The sequence below is a fragment of the Notechis scutatus genome, chromosome 16 (genome assembly GCF_049901735.1).
Source record: "Notechis scutatus isolate UNSWTSFEM ecotype Mainland chromosome 16, rNotScu1.2, whole genome shotgun sequence".
In the NCBI taxonomy this organism is placed as follows: Eukaryota; Metazoa; Chordata; class Lepidosauria; order Squamata; family Elapidae; genus Notechis; species Notechis scutatus.
This window is the reverse complement of record NC_142024.1, coordinates 8,558,045-8,576,664: the sequence shown is the minus strand read 5'-3', so window position 1 is coordinate 8,576,664 and position 18,620 is coordinate 8,558,045. Positions and strand designations below refer to the sequence as shown.

The 18,620-nt window shown below is 46.9% G+C and overlaps 4 protein-coding genes across 4 annotated transcripts in view; 3 read left to right on the top strand and 1 right to left on the bottom strand.

Moving 5' to 3' along the window:
* The window catches only part of AGTRAP (angiotensin II receptor associated protein), a 65,016-nt gene that overhangs the window by 23,283 nt on the left and 23,113 nt on the right, over positions 1 to 18,620 (top strand). The gene's annotated exons all lie outside the window — the stretch shown is intronic.
* Positions 192 to 7,683, top strand: LOC113428790 (uncharacterized). The gene is made up of 4 exons (XM_026691322.2): positions 192 to 659; positions 3,259 to 4,789; positions 7,251 to 7,432; positions 7,541 to 7,683. Exons 1-4 carry the CDS (start codon positions 362 to 364, stop codon positions 7,681 to 7,683), a joined length of 2,154 nt encoding a protein of 717 aa, XP_026547107.2. The 5' UTR covers positions 192 to 361.
* LOC148129427 (uncharacterized) lies at positions 8,324 to 14,440 on the top strand. The gene is made up of 5 exons (XM_087944831.1): positions 8,324 to 8,572; positions 8,768 to 8,940; positions 11,087 to 11,222; positions 13,289 to 13,399; positions 14,206 to 14,440. Exons 1-5 carry the CDS (start codon positions 8,375 to 8,377, stop codon positions 14,257 to 14,259), a joined length of 672 nt encoding a protein of 223 aa, XP_087800957.1. The 5' UTR covers positions 8,324 to 8,374; the 3' UTR covers positions 14,260 to 14,440.
* MTHFR (methylenetetrahydrofolate reductase) overlaps positions 16,758 to 18,620 on the bottom strand; it is a 30,264-nt gene continuing 28,401 nt past the window's right edge. Inside the window, exon 13 of the mRNA XM_026690798.2 lies at positions 16,758 to 17,668. Coding sequence (XP_026546583.2) covers positions 17,453 to 17,668 — 216 coding nt within the window. The 3' untranslated portion in view covers positions 16,758 to 17,452. The remainder of the gene's footprint in view (positions 17,669 to 18,620) is intronic.

Sequence of the window (18,620 nt, the reverse complement as noted above, 5' to 3'; positions counted from 1 at the left end):
AAAAACAAACAAACAATAAACTCTTCTTGAAAAGAAAAACCCAAGTGGGGGCCAGTCAGTGCCTTTAAAAATATAATGGGCCGATTATCCCTTTCCAGCATAACTAGTGGCAAGGGATTATGGGTGCTGTAGTGTGGGATATCTGGAGGGCAGTGAATTTGAAGAGGATAGAGAATAAAGACTGTTGCCATTTATGGATTTATTATAATATGAAGAAATCATACTGTACGGTTTAAAGCAGCCTTGGCAACTTTAAGACTTGTGGACTTCAACTCCCAGAATTCCTCAGCCAACTTCTGAGGAAGATAACATCTTCACAGCTAGGGAGAAATCACACAATGCACCCAAGCTTCTAGTCCTCATGGTTTGCAAAAAAAAAAGAACTTGGAATGTTATTGTAATGCCCTTTGCCTTCCTGGTTGTCCCCCCACTTGCAGACAGGGAAGGACCCAGTCTCGCTACAGCTCGTGGGGCGGGGGCCTTCCTGGATTCCCACCACCCCAAAAAACTCATCGCAGCCCCAACAGTCCTGCGAGGTAGGCCTGCCTGCGATTCAGGCTGCGCTTCAACCCGAGAGATGGAATTGCCCCAAAGGATCCAGGCGGCTGCCAGGAAAGAAAACATACCCCCGGCTTTAAGTTGCTATGGGGCCCCAAAAGGTAAGCCCTAGAGAATTGGGGGGAGGGAGAGGGGAGGAAAGATTATTTGGAAATCTATAAAAGCGAAATACCGCTCACGCATCATCACAAAACCTCCAGAACCGTCAAGCCTACAAACTTGACATTTGGCACGTATCTTCCTCTTGGCTTCTACATGCTCACTAAGAAAGGATTTTTTGAAATGACCATCAGAGCCATTAGTATTTCCTATATTATTATTATTATTATTAATTATTATTATTATTATTATTATTATTATTATTATTATTATTATTATTATTATTATTAATTATTATTAATTATTATTAATTATTATTAATTATTATTATTATTCTCTGGTGCTAAGGAGTTCTACTCCCCCCTCCCCACCTGAAAAGAAATCTCTTCCAAATGCAAAACACAAGCAGAGGAGAGGAGTTTTAGTTTCAGGGCACCAAGCAGCTGTAGTACAGAACGGTTGAGCTAAGCCACGCCCAGGCTCCTTGCTGTCTCCTTGCTCACACAGCAAATACTCTCTCAGTTCCCAAACAGCCCTCAACTCTCTCACACACTGACAGGACGCTAGCCAGATGAATACCGATGGACACTGGTAGGCAAAGGCACAATTTTCCCCCCCTTATTTTCCTCCCCAAAAACTAAGCCCGGCCACAGAGTTTCGTAGGTGTCCAGCTAGAATAATTTATACACGGCCTTCAAATGCTTTTGAATGTTTCCTGTCTTGTTCTTAGCAAGAGTCTTTTCCAATCTGCCCTTCCCATCCTCCTTTCTTTTCTTGCTGAGATCGGCCTATGGGAGTGTGAGGTAGACTGCCTCTGAACGGGGAGGCTCTCCCGTCAGAAAGGCGGTGCCAGGATAAACGCGGTGCCTATCCTGGCTCCTCGGGAAGGATTCGAGAGGGGAATAAAAATGCCAGATCCTTGTCTATCTAGAACAGTTTATTACGGAGACCGGCTGTGATAGAGATAGTCCTCAACTTACAACAGTTCACTTCAGTGACCGAAGTTACTACAGCCCTGAGAAAAGTGACGGAGGGCCGTTTTTCGCACTTAACGACCGTTGCAGCATTTACCAGGATCATGTGATCGAAACTGAGACGTTTGTCAACTGACTCACATTTATGACGGTCCCTGGGTCCCGGGGCCACACGATCCCCTTTTTGCGACCTTCTGACAAGTAAAGTCCATGGACGAGCCAGATTCACTTAACAACCGTGTGACTAACTGAGCAACCTCAGCGATTCACTTAACAATGGTGGCGAGAAAGGTCGTAACATAAGGCAAAACTTGCTTAATGGCTGTCTCGCTGAGGAAATTTTGCACTCAATTGTGATCGCAAGTATTTAATTAAAATATTTTTTAAAATATTTTTTTATATACAATAAATCCATTCCATTTCAATCTTGTGTTGATTAGGTACATATTTCATGTGCTTACAATTCATAATAATACTCTCCTTAACAATATAACAATCACATTCCCATATTAGTAATATAAGTCCAATATATCTATTCCACCAGCTTTTCTTATTGCTTTAACAGATAACATAATCAGAGTTGGAAGGGACCTTGTAGGTCATCTAGTCCAACCCCCCGCCCAAGCAGGAGACCCTACACCATTTCTGACAGAGGGAAGTCCAGTCTCTTCTTGAAAGCCTCCAGGGATGAAGCTCCCACAACTTCTGAAGGCAACTTCTGTTCCATGGGTTGATTGTTCTCCCTGTCAGAAAGTTTCTCCTTATTTCCAGGTTGAATCTCTCCTTGTTCAGTTTCCGTCCATTATTGCTTGTCTGGCCTACAGGCGCTTTAGAAAATAGCTTGACCCCTTCCTCCTTTCTAGGGCAGCCCCTCAAATATTGGAAGACTGCTATCATATGTGAGGGGCTGCCACAGACAGGATATATGTATATATGTACATCTAATTATTATAACTACATCTAATCCATTTTAGTTTATTTTGTTTTCTAACCATTGATAAAACAAATCCCATACCATGTAATATTCAGATTTTTCTTTTTCTTTAATTACCAATGTTAATCTATTCATTTCTGCACATTCAAATATTTTTTCAATTACTTTTCCCGCTATCAGTATTTTATCACTTTCCCAGCTCTAGCAAATACAATTCTAGCAGTTGCTAAGACATGTATGATTAAGTCTGTTTTTTTCTTTACTAACCTTCAGGTACCATTCCTAATAGAAATATTGGATATTTTAGTCCAATACCTTTTAGCTTCTATGCAAGTCCACCACATATATGTTCCTGGCGTTTGCTGACACTTCCAGCCTTTGGCTGAGTTATCTTTAAACATTTTAACTCATTTTGCTGGTGCAAAATTATAGATGGTGCATCTATAAAACATCTTATACAAGTTTTCTTCATATGCTGTCGATATTGTTAATTTATAATTCCTATCCCATCGCTTCTGCCATTTGTCTAATTCTATAGCATATCCAAAAATTTTTGCCCATGTTATCATTGTTTCTTTAACTACTTGTAGACTTGATTGTTGAGGGGGTCTCGTCCTATTGGGAGAGTCTGGGGAAAGAGGAGGCGATGGGGTCCTTCTCCTTGACTCAACCCTTCTGTTTTCACCTCTCCAGAGGAAAGAAGGATCCAGAAGAACATCAACGTTCATCTGCTCCTGTCCTCTGGAAGCCATCTTGGAGAGCTCTGGACCCAGACAGGTTCCAGCATCCATAGGTCAAATCATCTTGGAGAAAATGTCGGAAGAGATTTACGAGTCCCGTCGGGAAGGAAAGAGACCAGTGGCCTGTTTCAGACCAATCTCTTTTGCCCTCCTGTAGGTCTCGCCAAAAGCTCCTTGGTCCAACAGCAAACCAACCTTGAGTTCAACCTGCAGAGCAGAAGATGGGCAGGTGGGACGTTAAAAAGGACCCCTCTGAGGGGCTTCCCAGAGAGACCCCGCAACATTCCCAGGAATTCATCCAGAATGAAAAATAGAGAAGGGGAGGACAACATGAAAGGACAACATGAGCTCTTCACTGGGTCAAGAAGAAGCTATGAGGACCTCAAGGCCAGGAGAGAGTGCTCCTCACCTGGCCAGTTTTCACCGGATCCATCTCTTCATTCCTCACCCAGTGGTTGTCCTCTTCCGATGACCTTCAGTGGGATCAGTGACTCCTCACCTCCAGGACCGGCCCTTACTTTGGACAGTCTGGTTGATGGTCATTCTTCTCCCGAGGAACCTCAGACTCCCATAAGGTCTTCTCAAAACTCTGCTGATCGGTGCTGGTCCCTCCAGGGGCTTAAGAAGGAAAGGCCTTCCTTCTCTTGGGAATCCCGGTCACCTTCTTGGGTTCCTCAACCAGCACACGAGCCACAGATCTCAACCTTGGCTGTGCGAAAGGTCCGGTCTTCAGTGGAAGGCAGCTTCTCTGGACAAGTGAGAAGTAAATGGGGGACAATGCTTAGTTCCACCTTGTTGACATGTCAAGAAGATGACTCCAGTTGTCTCAGGAGCAGCTCAGGAACACCACCGTCTACAAACAAAAAGGCTACCTTGAATGAGTCGAGGGACCAGGGCTACCTGAAGACACTTGACCTAGAAGAACATCGTTCTGGAACCTTCTGTGGCTCTGAGTTGTATCTCAAGAAGCTTCTGCCGGATATCTTCTTCCTCAAGAATTTGGAGAGTTCCCTCAAGATGTGTGTAGAGTCTTCTCCGAACAGAAGGTTGTCCGTGGAGGACACCCATGAAGAGAAGCCACCAACTCTTGATCCTTCTGGAGTCCCAGAGGTCCTGTTCAGTCACCCCTTGGAGAAGAACACTGGGGACTTTGTCGCCCAAGAAGTTGGAGATAAGCATGGAGAAGCTGGTGGAGACCCCACCATCACCTCCACTGCTGATGAGGCCAGTCTGTTCACTGCCCTTCAGAAGGTCTGTCTCTTTGAGGAAACCATCTGGAAGGGTCCCAGAAAAAGATCCCAGCTGGTCAACATCCCTGTCTGGCCATGGCGCCATCAGAAAGACGGGGTTCCCCTCCAAGGACATTTTGTCCCGCAGGAAACTAAGAAATTGGGCGATATTTTCAAAAGATGGCGTTCCCTCTGGGAGAAAAGGCAGCAGATCTGTCTGCTGATATTTCGAATCCAGACCAGGCTGATCGGACGGTGAGTAGCTGTCCTCCCAATAAACGTAGTCCACGACTTACAACAGTTCATTTAGTGATTGTTTGAAATCGCAACAGGATTGAAAAAAGACACTTATGAGCGATTCTAGCGAACCGGTGCAAACTGGCTGAATCCCACTCTTGATTATGGCTGTGTTTCGCACCTATGACCATTGCAGCATCCCCATGGTCAAAATTCAGATTGCTTGGCAGCTGACTCGTATTTATGGCCGCGGTGTCCCTGGGGTAACAACTTTGGCAAGAGAGGTTGTAAAATGGGGGGAAACTTGTTTGACGAATGTCTCACTTAGCAACAGAAATTTGGGGCTCTCCATTGTGGTTGTAAGTCGAGGACTACCTGATTTGATGGCGTTTCTCCTCTTTTACTAAACCTGGTTATTATCAGTTTTCATGTTCCCCTTTGACCAGCATTGCAACCCATCTCACTTCTGCTGCTGATCTTTTTTAACCATGGTTTGTTGGCCTGAGCTATTACCTGGATATTCAAGGTCAGTGATGGTGAACCTTTTTGGCACTGAGTGCCCAAAACAGAACACGCGTGCTTGCGCATGTATGCGTGCGTGCTGGAAACCCAACCGTGCTGCGGAAAACCGAAGACAAGCTGGCCGGTACACGCATGCCACTTTTTTGGATGTTTTTGGGGCCATTTGGGGGCCATTTTTCAGTCGGTTTCTTAGGCCATTTTCAGGCCAATTCCAGGCCGTTTTTCGGACCATTTTCTGGCAATTTTCAGGCCATTTTTGGCAGTTTTCAGGCTGTTTTATGACTGCTTTCAGACAGTTTTTGGGCCAAAAACTCAAAAAATGGGCTGAAAAAGCCCCCCAAATGGCCTGTTTTGGGCCAATTTTTAGGCCATTTATCAGCTGTTTTTTGGCCATTTTCAGGCTGGTTTTGGCCATTTCTCAGGCCATTTTCAGGCCAATTCCAGGCCGTTTTTCGGACTATTTTCTGGCCATTTTTCAGGCCATTTTTCAGGATGTTTTCAGGCCATTTTGCAGGACAGTTTTCAGGCCGTTTCTCAGGCCATTTTGGGGCCATTTTGTGGCCATTTTATGGACTGTTTTCAGACCATTTTCGGGCCAAAAATAGCCCAAAAATGGCCTGAAAAAGGCCCTTTGGGGCAATTTTTTGGCCATTTTCCAGTGCTCCGGCGCCCATGAAGACCAGCTGTCCAGTGCTCATGTGCACGGCAGGAACCAGAAGAGCAGCTGGCGATGGTGAGCGTGCCCACTGAGAGGGCTCTGCGTGCCACCTCTGTCACGCGTGCCAAAGGTTCGCCATCACGATTCTAGGTTAAAGCCTAACAAACTAGGATGGCTGAGCAGGGCAGAGGACCTGGCGATGTGTGAACGGTGCAGAAAGTTCTGTAATTGTAACTGTTGCTGTACTCATATTTGTCTTTTATTTGTTTTCATTGCATTGTAAGCCACTTAGAGTCGCTCTGCATATCAAAAAATGAGTGGGATATAAATTTAATAAGTAAATAATGAATAAGGATTGGCGGTTTGCTAAAACCGAGGCTTCATATGAGATGCTATCCGGACAGTGTTTCCTTCCCCCCCCCCTCCCCCCGAAGAAGACCCTTTGTCATGGCCCTGGTGGAGACTGACTCTGAGGGAGAGGAGGAAGAGCCGGCAAGGGTGTGGAGGTGTGGCTCCGGAGGTTGTGGAAGAGGCTGGGGAAGGGCAGAGGCCGGCTGAGCAGTCAGAGGAGGACCTAGGCCCATCCCCTCTCCTTCCTAGGGCACGCAGGGAGGAGAGGATCAGGGAAAAACATGGTCTACTCAGGAGGAGAGGGCCATGATCATCTTCCTGGGCTGCAGCAGTGACTGAATAAGATGACGGACATGCTTACAGGCGAATGCCGGAAACAAAGCATGGAAATATCTCTAGTTTATGGTTCCTCTCTGAGTTTGACATCCTTCCCAGTGTGTGTTATCTGTGGACGTCCTCCAGCTGTTATCTTGCCTGGTTTGTGTTGGCTTTTTCCCTTCTTGTAACTGTTTGTGTGGGAGTTTTTTGTCTTCCGTCAAGAATATTCGGAGCTTGGAAGCTAAGTGAAGGAATAACAGGGCTTCACCTGTTTTCTGTGACTGCTTGTTTCTGGGTCATCACACCCTTCCCCAAAAAAGAAACCCCGGCTGATGGATTCGTTTCTTTCTTTGCTTATTTTTCATTCTTGGATGTAAACTCAGCAAGGAAAGAAGCTACCTAGAATTAAGGAAAAAAAACTTCCTAATAGGGAGAACAATTAACCAGTGGAACAACTTGCCACTTGAAGTTGTGGGTGCTCCAACAGCGGATATTTTTAAGAAGGGACTGGACAGTCATTTGTCTGGAGTGATAGAGGGTCTCCTGCTGGGACTCGACTAGAAGACCTCCAAGGTCCCTTCCGACTCTATTCTGTTTGATCAGTCTTTCTGCCATGTTTGGTCTTTCAAGGTGCTTCAAAGCCTGGCAGAGTTTGGCCCAACGCAAACAGCACAGCCAGGCAGCCGTGGCGCACCTGCGGGCCCGATCCTTGAGGGCGTCTTTCCGGCAGTGGGGCCTAATGGTTCAAGCCAGGAAGAACGCCAAGATGGCGGTGATTGAGCTGCTGGGGACCAAGCGGCTGAGCTCCCGCGGTACGTAACATAGCAAGAGTCGTGATCACAGCTTGGTGCTCCTTTTGTGGGGGGGACCAACTTTGCCCTTTCTTGGCCCCTCAAGCTCTTTGTCTCCAAATGCTCCAGGGCCCCGGAGGGCCCCCGACAGAAGAACGTGGCCCCCAAAGTACGTCGGAAATACTTTGGATTCTCTTTTCCACCTGAGGGCGTTGCAGGAAGCATTCCTGGCTTGGGAGGCGAGATGCCAGGAAGCGCAACAGGCTGGGTAAGTGGCCGGTTTCCAACTTCCCAACGTACCCCCTTCTTCTGACCCAGCCTTAGCCAAACCAAGAATAGACTCCTTGTCTCAAAAAAAAACCCCTCTTTATTTACTTACTGGGAATTCATGACATTCACACACAGAAAAATCCCAGCAATAATCCTTCCAAGGGTTAATTGCCAGAACAGATCTTATTAGTCCTTGGATAATGGCCAGGCCGAGAGCTTTCCAGTCACAAAGCTGCAAATTAATTCCTGGCAAGGAGTCTCTGTGAGGCATGAACCACGATATGCAAATCTTCATAATAATAAGCAAACTAATTGTCTCCTACAACCACCACTCCCCTTTTGCCTCCATTTCCCAGGGAGGGGCCATTCAGCATCCATGTGTGCCGCTACTCCTGAGTCGGTCCCTGTTCCTTAACTGTTCCCTTCTCCTGACAGCTCTGCGCATACGCGCATCTGGAACAGGCTCCAGCTATTCTTCTTCCCCACTTATCTACAACTCTGAAGGCAGCTGGGAAATGTCGGACCGCCTCTGCTTCTGACGCAGAGCATCCATCAGAGCCTTTCCCAGACTCCAGGATTGGCCCAAGTTCCTCCCCAACCTCCTCATTGTCCGAGTCTGCTGCCAACTCCGCTGGCAATTGGCGGGCCACAACAGCTCTTCTTTCTTCTCTAAAAGGCGGGTTTCTAGTCCTCATGGATGCCTGCCATCTCTTTTTGTTCCCCAGGGCTTTCCGTCATGGTTTGACCCTGCGACAGCTGCGGGAGGCTCTTGGGCAATGGCACCGGAGGACCCTCAGTCTGAATCCTGTCGGGCTCATTGAGGGCTCTCTCCTTGCGTCGGCGGATTTGCAAGCGTCTTCCTCCTCCTCTGCCTTGACTACAGCCAGTCAGGTTTGTGTTGTGCGTTGTGTCCTTGGCAAGTTGCAGCATCCCCTATGGTCTATGGACCAAGCCACGTTGCTTGTAACGAGGCCTAAATTTTGTAAATAAAAGAATAAAGTTATTTTTCAAGTGAACACACAATTTGGATTAGCCTTGTTAAGGTCGGCCAGGATTAAGGGTGTGTTCTTTCTTTGCTGGGGACAGGAGATCCAACTGGTAGAGCCCAGCCTCATCGGCCTAACTTACTTGGGGACTTTTGAAGAACCCAGCGGCCTTCCTGCTCCCGCCTCTCGCTGCCCGAACTGCAGTTTTGACCGTGAAAATCCTACCCATGTCGCTAATCGGGCCTCTCCTCTTCGGCTGAATTGGCAGGCAGCGTAAGTCCTCTGGTTTGCGACCCTGGAGTTTCCCATTGTAGAAAGTTAGCACAAAGTTAACCCTCTTAGAAGAATGAAATATTTTAGGAAACGCAGTTGAACCTCGGGTCACGAACACTTCTGTCCATGACCAAATTGGGTGCCGACCCAAAAAAATCCACAAAATTGTTCAACTCTGGTCACGAACAAATCTTTGGGTGGTGATCAAACACAGCCGCGGCAATTTTCCCTGCCACAGCGATTTCCCCTTCCGCACCATTTTTAAATAGTCCCCTGGAAGTCTGCCAGAGTCCTTCAGGATAAGTCTGATAAGCACGCACCTTTATCTTCCTTGAAATGCTGCCAATGACTAAATGTCCAATTAGTTATATAAGGCCAACTGGAACACAAATTCAACATGGAGCTTCAGGTTTCAAACCGACCAGTACGAAGAAAGTTGCTTCCTGCAAAGGTTCCTGTCCCTTTGCTCCTCCTTTATGTCCTATGGGAGGGCCAATCACCTCCAAGCCTTACTCTCAAGTCATCCCTTTTGTCTCAGCTGTTCTTGCCTTCTGGCAGCTCTGCGCAAGTGCGCACTGGGAACAGGCTCCCCCTGTTTCTCGGCCTCGCTGCTGTCAGATTCCGGAGGCTCCAGAGTCAGCACATAACTCCCAGATGGCCCTGGCCCCATCTCTGCATCGGACGCAGGACCCTCATCTGAGTTTTCCCCAAACTCCCGGACTGGCCCACGTTCCTCCCCACTGTCCGACTCTGCTGCCTTCTGCGCAGGCTGCTGGAGGTTCCACTGTATTCAAAAGGCAGACTATTATATTTTCCCTAAAGGAGAAACATGTTTTTAAAGACGGAAACCCAGAGCCTCAGCTCTCTGCCCCGAGTAGAAACTGAGGAGGTCGCCTTTTAAAAATGCAGATTTGGTTATCCATTCAAGACAGGATTAAAACCCCTAGGATTCATTACATTTGTTAAGATTAAAAAAACCCAACTCATTGCCGGCCTTCGCGAGACAAACTAATTAAAACCAAATTTTAGGAGGGAAGTATGCAGTGGAGTACGCCAAGGCTCTGTTTTAGGCCAAGTACTCTTCAACATCTTCATCCATTATTTGGACGACGGGATAGATGGAGAATTCACCAAACTTGCAGATGATACTAAGCTGGCAGGAACAGCCAACACTCCAGAAGATAAAGGCTTAAGATACGGGAAATTTGGGTAAAACTTCCTTATAAAAGAGGGATCGTTGGCTGGTTGGTGGACCCAAATATTCTCCGAAGAAAATCCAGTAAGTTTGTCCATGTTGGCTCATGAGAGCTAGAAACTTGAGTGGCGACAAAGGGAAATGGAGCAGATTAAAGGGATTTCCTGGGATAAGTGCGAGCAGCACCACCAAAATTATATCCAGGTGTCTGCAGGTGACAAGCGGGGACTCAGGTATGCCTCTCCTCCTACCCTCTTGCCCGATTCACTAAACTAAGCGTTCTGACCTGGGCTTCTCCAACAGCACGAAGCCGACTCCTTGTCCCAATCAACCCCTTTTATTTAGTTTACAGTGAATTCCTCTCCAGCAAAGTCCCAGCCAACAGTCTTTCAAGATATTTCACTATTTACAGACCTTTATCAGGCTTGGAGAGTTGCCAGGCCAGTATCTTCCAGACGCCACACTGTAGCAGACAATACTTGGCAAGAATGCAGGGGCAGATCTTCACCCAAATGAACTAATTGTCTCCTGCAAACACCCCCTCCCCTTTTGCTCCTCTTTATTCATCCCATTCACCATCCACCTGAGCCTTTACTCCCGAGTTGGCCCTTGTTTCTTAGCTGTTCCCTTCTTCTGTCAGCTCTGTGCATGTGCACACTGGGAACAGGCTCCAGCTGTTCTTCTTCCCCACTGATCTCCGACTCTGAAGGCAGCTGATAACTGTTGGACGGCCCTGGCCCCATCTCTGCCTCCGACGCAGAGCCCTCGTCAGAGCCTTCCCCAGACTCCAGGACTGGCCCAGGTTCCTCCCCCAACCTCCTCGCTATCCGAATCTGGTGGGCTACAACGCTAAGTTTCCTTTTCTCTGTGTATTTAAACCCTGGCTTGGGGAGTTATGGCCCACCTTGTGGGGCTTTCTCCTCTGTCCTTTGACCCCCTAACCCCTTCCAGGAACAAATATGGATGGCTGTGGAAACGCAAAGTCCAGCTGCGTCACTTCCAGGGCGTGCGGGACGCGCGTCAGCTGGCAGAGGCCTGGCTGCTTTGGAAAGACGCCTGCAGAACCGAGGTGGTGATACAAACATTGGTGAGTAACTTGCACACCTCCCACAGCCATGTCTTCTATACCAGCCTGCGGGAATCTGGCTTTTAAAGTGCCATCAAGTTTCTAGTCCATAGTAAGCAATGGGGAAGGGACACGTCTCATTGGCAGCACGATGAGGAGAGTTAAGGTAGCATTGTGTAATCGAAAGATAATTCACCCCCCACTAGAGAGCAACCCCCCATTTCTGGGATTGCAGGCAGGCTGGGGAATTCTGGGAGTTGAAGTCCACACCATCTTAAAGTTGCTGGAGTGAAGACTCGGACAGACGCAACAGAAGGATGCTGGATAACTAGCATGCTTGTCCTTCCTTTCTGAAGCACGAGAGTGGTAAGGACAACCTCAGATAGAAAGTCCTTAAAGAGAGTGGTGAGGACAGCGGAGAAGATTATAGGAAGCTCGCTTCCCTGTTATTCAGAATACTGCTTAGAAGTGTTCTGTGCTTAGAGCTCCAAGCATTGTTAGAGACCCCACACACCCACTTCAGGGTCTGTTCCTGTTGCTCCCTCCTGGGAGGAGGTTTTGAAGTATTTCCGGCAGAAACACCGGATTCTGTAATGGCTTTGTTCCCTAGGCCATCTGTCTAGTTGAACTTGCAAGATTCATTTTTCTTGCCATGTACACGTATGCATAATAGGAGAGGAGAGAGAAGATAGAAGAGTATAAAATATAGAATATAGAAAATAGAATACGGAGTGGAGTGGAGCTGGAGGGGACCTTGGAGGTCTTCTAGTCCAGCCCCTTGCTCATGCAGGAGAACCTATACCATTTCACATAAGTGACTGTCCAGTCTCCTCTTAAAAATCTCCAGGGATAGAGCACCCACCACATCCAAACTAGACTTTGCTGTTTCTCTATGTCATATAATATTATCTAGCTATTTGAGTATATGCCTAATTTTGTATTTATTGACTGATCTTTTGTCATGTTTATGAAGTATATATTGGAGGTAGTGACCCTTTTGAGAGCTGTATGGAATGAAAGTTCATTTTAATTTATTGTCGATTAGTCTTCATTCAAAGTCACAGAATAGAATAGAAATAAGAATAGAAATTAGAATAGAAATAATAGAATAGAAATTAGAAATAATAGAATAGAAATAAAAATAGAATAGGAATAGCAATAAGAATAGAATAAGAATAGAATAGAAATAAGAATAGAACAGAAATTAGAATAGAATAGAAATTAGAATAGAATATAAATTAGAATAGAATAGAAATAAGAATAGAATAGAAATAAGAATAGAATAGAAATAAGAATAGAATAGAATAGAAATAATAGAATAGAATGGAAATAATAGAATAGAAATAAAACTAGAATAGGAATAGAAATAAGAATAGAATAGAAATTAGAATAGAATAGAAATAAGAATAGAATAGAATAAGAATAGAATAGAAATAAGAATAGAATAGAAATAATAGAATAGAAATAAAACTAGAATAGGAATAGAAATAAGAATAGAACAGAAATAAGAATAGAATATAAATTAGAATAGAATAGAAATAAGAATACAATATAATAAGAATAGAATAGAAATAAGAATAGAATAGAAATAATAGAATAGAATGGAAATAATAGAATAGAAATAAAACTAGAATAGGAATAGAAATAAGAATAGAATATAAATTAGAATAGAATAGAAATAAGAATAGAATAGAATAAGAATAGAATAGAAATAAAACTAGAATAGGAATAGAAATAAGAAAATAGAATAAGAATAAGAATAGAATAGAAATAGAATAGAAATCAGAATAGAATAGAAATCAGAATAGAACTAAGAATAGAATAGAAATAATAGAATATAAATAAAAATAGAATAGGAATAGGAATAGAATAGAAATAAGAATAGAATAGAATAGAAAATAGAATAGAACAGAAATTAGAATAGAATAGAACAGAATAACTTTATTGGCATGCGTTAAAAAGTTATTCTTAGTCTCTGCAAATGGGAGAGCTGCTAAAATCCCTCATCTCGGCTACTCCAGGCTTTTGGGGGGATGATTTTAACCAGGGTTGGGGTCTCTCTATCGGTGTCATGCCTCCTCCCGCAGAGATGGTGGAGAAGAGCTCAGTGGGGCTGGAAGATATGGAGATGGCGTTGGTTGCAGCTCCAGGTGGCCCAGCGTTTCCACGAAGCCGAAGAGGACCAGTTGCTCAAAACAGTAAGAAGAATGCATTTTGGGGGGTGGGTGGGGGGTGTGTGGTTAATCATCACCCCCTTCCCCATCACCTGGCCCTTCCCTTCGTTCTGCGGTTGGGTTCAGCCAAGGGTCTCTGCAAGGGTGGGATTCATCCGGTTCGGGCTGGTTCAGGAGAACCGGGTGTTAAATTTACATCCGGTTTGTTGAACCGGTAGTTAAACTGACGGGCTGGCCCCGCCCAGCCCTGCCCCATTCCAGGAGTCTCCACGCGGCCCATTTTGGATGCAGGTAAGTGCAGAATCCTCACGGAGGCTCTGAGAGGGGGGAAAGAAGTTCCGGTAGGCCATGCCCACCCAGCAACTGGGCAGAGAACCGATTGTTGTTGGGATTTTTAAATCCCACCCCTGGGTCTCTGCTCCCCTGGCCCATCTGGGCCCGGCTAGTCTAGGGAAGAGAAGGATCAGGGGAGACAGGAGATCAGTATCCAATATTTGATGGGCTGTCATAGAAAGGAGGAGGGGGTCAAGCTATTTTGCAAAGCTGCCGAAGGCCAGATAAGAAATAGTGGATGGAAACTGACCAAGGAGAGATTCAACCTGGAAATAAGGAGAAACTTTCTGACAGTGAGAACAATCAACACATGGAACAGAAGTTGCCTTCGGAAGTTGTGGGAGCTTCATGCCTGGAGGCTTTCAAGAAGAGACTGGACTGCCCTCTATCAGAAATGGTGTAGGGTCTCCTGCTTGGGCAGTGGGGTTGGACTAGATGACCTACAAGGTCCCTTCCAGCTCTGTTAACCTGAATCTTAAATCTGAATCTCTCTGCAGGCTTTCGGAAAGTGGTGTCGGCTGGCGGCCGTCCGTCGAGTCCAGACCGAGTAAAACATCTGGCTTGGGGTGTCCCTTTTGTAACCAGCTGCAGGACGGACAGGTGGTGCGAAGGACACGCCGCCTCTCAGAAAAACTGGACTTGGCAATGCAAACTTACATCGGCCCATTTTGGAAAGAAGGGGAGACGGAGGAAAAAATTGAGCCACGCCGAGGATCAACCGGGCTTGTGTATTTGGGGAACGTCATTAAAAAACCAAGCGCGATGGATGGTCTCTTCAGTGTTGTGTCGTGATGGGATTCAAATTTTTTTTACTACTGGTTCTGTGGGTGTGGCTTGGCTCGGTGGGCGTGGCAGGGGAAGGATACTGCAACATCCCCCTTCCCTCCCCTCCCCACTAACCTGCTTTCCAGCTCCGTTCTCCTCTGCAGGGCAGCCAAAGAAGACCCAGCCAATCAGCTGGCACCCTGAGAATAGACGGGGGCGGGGCCAGTCAGAGGTGGGATTGGCCGGTTCTCCAAACGACTCAAAATTTCTGCTACCGGTTCTCCAGAACCTGTCAGAACCAGCTGAAGACCACCTCTGGTTGGCCCCTATTTGTCAAGGTCCTTCTGAAATTCAGGAAAATCCCTTTGCATGGGGCAGAAACCCCGTCATGCCCTTGGTTCAGTCGGACCCTGAGGGAGAGGAGGAACAGCTGACAGGGAGTGCAGATGTGGCTCCAGAGGTTGTGGAGGAAGGTTGGGAAGGGCAGAGGCCGGCTGGGCAGTCAGAGGAAGAACCAGGCCCATCGCCTCTTCATCCTAGGACATGCAGGGAGCAACGGAGAAGGAAACAACTTGGCTTACGAGAGAGGAAGCGGCCATGATCCCCCTCATTGATGGCAGCTGGGGAGAATATTATATAAGAGAGATGGTTAAAACACAGCATTGCCAGAAGCAAAGCATGTGTTACTTTGGGCTGAAGTTATCTTGGTCAGCGTCCTTCCAACAGACTGTGCGTTGTTATCTCCTTGAAGTTGGTAATTACTTATTCTGGTCCATTGTGGAAATTCCCTCATTGTAGTTTTAGTTTTTTATTTCACCTCTATCTGCTCATTAAGTTCGGGCTGTATTGCTTTCTTTTAAAGACTTATTTTTGAATAAGTGTTATCTCCAACTGAGAATTATTGAACAGTGGGGCCAAGTTGAAGGCATTAAAGATTGGATTTTAAGTTTGTGTTACACTCTGGAACATTACAACCCCACTCTAGAGCAGGGGTCTCCAACCTGGGCCACTTTAAGACTTGTGGACTTCAACTCCCAGAGTTCCTCAGTCAGTGAAACTAGCTGAGAAATTCTGGGAGTTGAAGTCCACAAGTCTTAAAGTGGCCCAGGTTGGAGACCCCTGCTCTAGAGGGTAAGTCAGGTTGTGTTTTGCAACAGAGCAGGCAGTCTTCTCTTCCCCCTCCCGCTGAGTTTCCCTGACAGATAGTCCTTGACTGACGACAGTTCATTTAGTGACTGGCTTTCAAAGTTACAACGGTGCTGAAAATAGGTGGCTTTGGGACGGGTCTTCACACTTAATGAACAGTTTTGCCTTCGGAAGTTGTGGGAGCTTCACCCCTGGAGGCTTTCAAGAAGAGACTGGACTGCCCTCTGTCAGAAATGGTGTAGGGTCTCTTGCTTGAGGGGTGGGGTGTTGGACTAGGTCAGTGGTTGCCAACCGGTGGGCCGTGGACTACTGATGATCCGTGAGAAAATTTTGGTGGTCCGCAGAGAAATGTCCCCCCCCCCCAAGCAATTAATCCAGACTGCATGGGAACACAAGGCTGCGCCGCCCACATGGCCCGCGGGAACACAAGGCCTGCGTCGCTTGTATTGTGAACATGAGGTAGTGAGGGGAGGGGGGAAAGGGCGGAAGGGGAAAATTTGCTCTACGCACCTGGCCTGGCCACCGGGCTGCTTCTTTCCGTTTCTTTCTTCTGCTTTTGGCTGCACGCAAGGAAAGCAGCCAAAGTCTTTCTTTCTCTCCCCCAAACTCTGACAGAAATGAGTCTTTGGGACTCTGCAAGGCCTCCTGCTCCAAGAGGCTGCGCCGGCACGACAAGTCTCACAAAGACTCATTTATGGGGGAGTTTGGGGGAGAGAAAGAAAGACTTCTGCTGCTTCTGCTGTTTTCCTTGCATGAGGCTAAAAGTCTCTCTCTTTCCCCCACTGAGAACGGAGCTGGAGACATTATCCTGCGATCCCAAATAAGGATCAATCGGTAGGAAAACGGGGTGGAGAATTTTCCTGCAGACTTTTTGGGGGATTTTTCCCAGGTGGGTCTCTGGTCCGCGGGATTTAAAATGATGAGTTTGGTGGTCCCTGAGGTCCAAAAGGTTGGCGAACCCCTGGACTAGATGACCTCCAAGGTCCCTTCCAACGCTCTTATCTTGAGACAGGTGGGCTCGGTGCCCTTTCTGCCAGGCAGGAGGGTGGGGGCAAACTTTTCCTTGGCATTGGAGACCCCCGAGACGCCGCCTTCAGACAAAGCCATTCTCCTTGTGAGGCCACGCCAGGAGGCCTTATGTGTGAGTCGTTTTATTTCATTTTTCGTCCCTTTACAAAGGTTCCACTGGCTGCCATTCCCCCCCCCAAAAAAAAAACAACAACAAGGAAGGTAATTCTCGATGCCTCTTACAAAAATCAAAATAAATAGGGGTAGATTGTAGGAGAACTAAAAAGACGGATAGGTTGGAAGTCTCAGCCAAGCTGGCCGTGGTTGGTCTTTAGGAAGTTTAGAGGAGGTGTCCCCAAGGAGAAAATGGGCAAGAGTGACGCTCCGCTTACACGCATGACAGGCAAACGTGCTTTGCACACAGAGCTCCGCTCACACGAGTGGAAGGCGCACTCGTGTGACCCCCTTGTATTCGCACGCCAATCTCCGTGCGAATGGAGCTTTGCGCACTCGTGCAAGCGGCCTTCCTTTGTGCGAGGGGAGCTTCACGCGTGAGCCCAAGCACCCTCCGCTGATGTCCCCCTCCACTTGTGCACAAAGCTCTGTTGGAGCTGTGAATGCGTGCGTGCACCTGCACTCACTCACACACACACACACACACATCACAACCCACCAGGCCGCCAAACCGGGGACTGCCGGTTTAGAGCACCCGTCATCGAAAATCTGATTAAAAAACTAGAAAAATCAGCAGCACCAGAGTTCTACTAGGTTGCTCAGCTGCTGGTCGTTGCGATGGTGGTAAAAAGTGTTGTAAAGTCCCCGTTTTCAAAATCCAGAGGTTTTCGCTTCCTCTCCTGGACTGTTCAACTGTTCGTAGGTGTCTTCCAATACCTGCCAGAGACAACTCTCCAAGGGGAAGTCGTTGTCCACTAAGTTGACCAGGTAATAGTTGTCGTGAATGTACTGGATGATCATCCGAGAAGGGGATTCTTCTTCGTAGAGCTTGGCCCACTGCTCTATCCACAAGGTGAAGGCCTCATCCTGTCCATGGGAGACAGCAAGGGTTACGGGTTAGACATTTTAAGAGGCAGCGGAAGATGGCAAGACTTGAACACAGGATTCAGCCCCGGCCCGGTTCCCGAAATGAATACAGTGCCATCCATGTCAGCATTCCAGAAAACCTCCACTCCAACCAATAACTCTGGGACAGACAAACTTCTCAAAAGTTCTGTTTTGATTGGATAGCAAACTAGCACATCTGGAGAATCCCGAATCTGGAAGTTCCGGGTTTCCTTGCAATAAGGAAAAAAATTAAAAATCCACCCCCTGGACCCATCATGGCATCACATGCCCCAATCACCATCCAATTTGAGACGTCCTCTCACCCAGGTGCAGAGATAACATGACCTTGACTTAGAAGAAGAGTGCTATTATGTCTAACCACATGCGCTCCAAGAAATCCCACCCCTCCCATTTTCCCAGGCTCAAGAATGTGGCAGTGTGGAAGCGTCTGGTAGCTAATATGGCTTCCAAAGCTGATAGCCAACCCTGAAGTTGGCCTAATTGTGGCCATTTTTTCCATGCAGGTTTCCTCTAGGGAGGTCTCTCTTCTCACGGCTTCAGGGCTGACGCAGCCTGGAGCGAAGGGGGCCAGGGAGGAGGTGGCGTAGAGATTAGCTGGGGGTGCTACAGCCGAAATAAAATTCTTTCCCCTGGGAATCCAGGACGTTGGTGCAGGTGTTTGAGAGGCGGAGACTGAGGTCACCTAGCAACTGGGCTGGATGCTAATTGGACCATGTGACGGGTGACTGGGGGGAAGTGACTAAGTTTTTCTTTTAATTGGGTGTAAAACCAGTGGGAACTCAGAGCCGGTTTTCCACCAAGTCTGTGCCAATTTGATAGGTCCCAGTAACATGTTGTTTGATGAATATGCCTGCCTCAGAGTTTTCACTGAATGGAATGTATTACTGTTCTGACCCAAACTCTTGTCCAA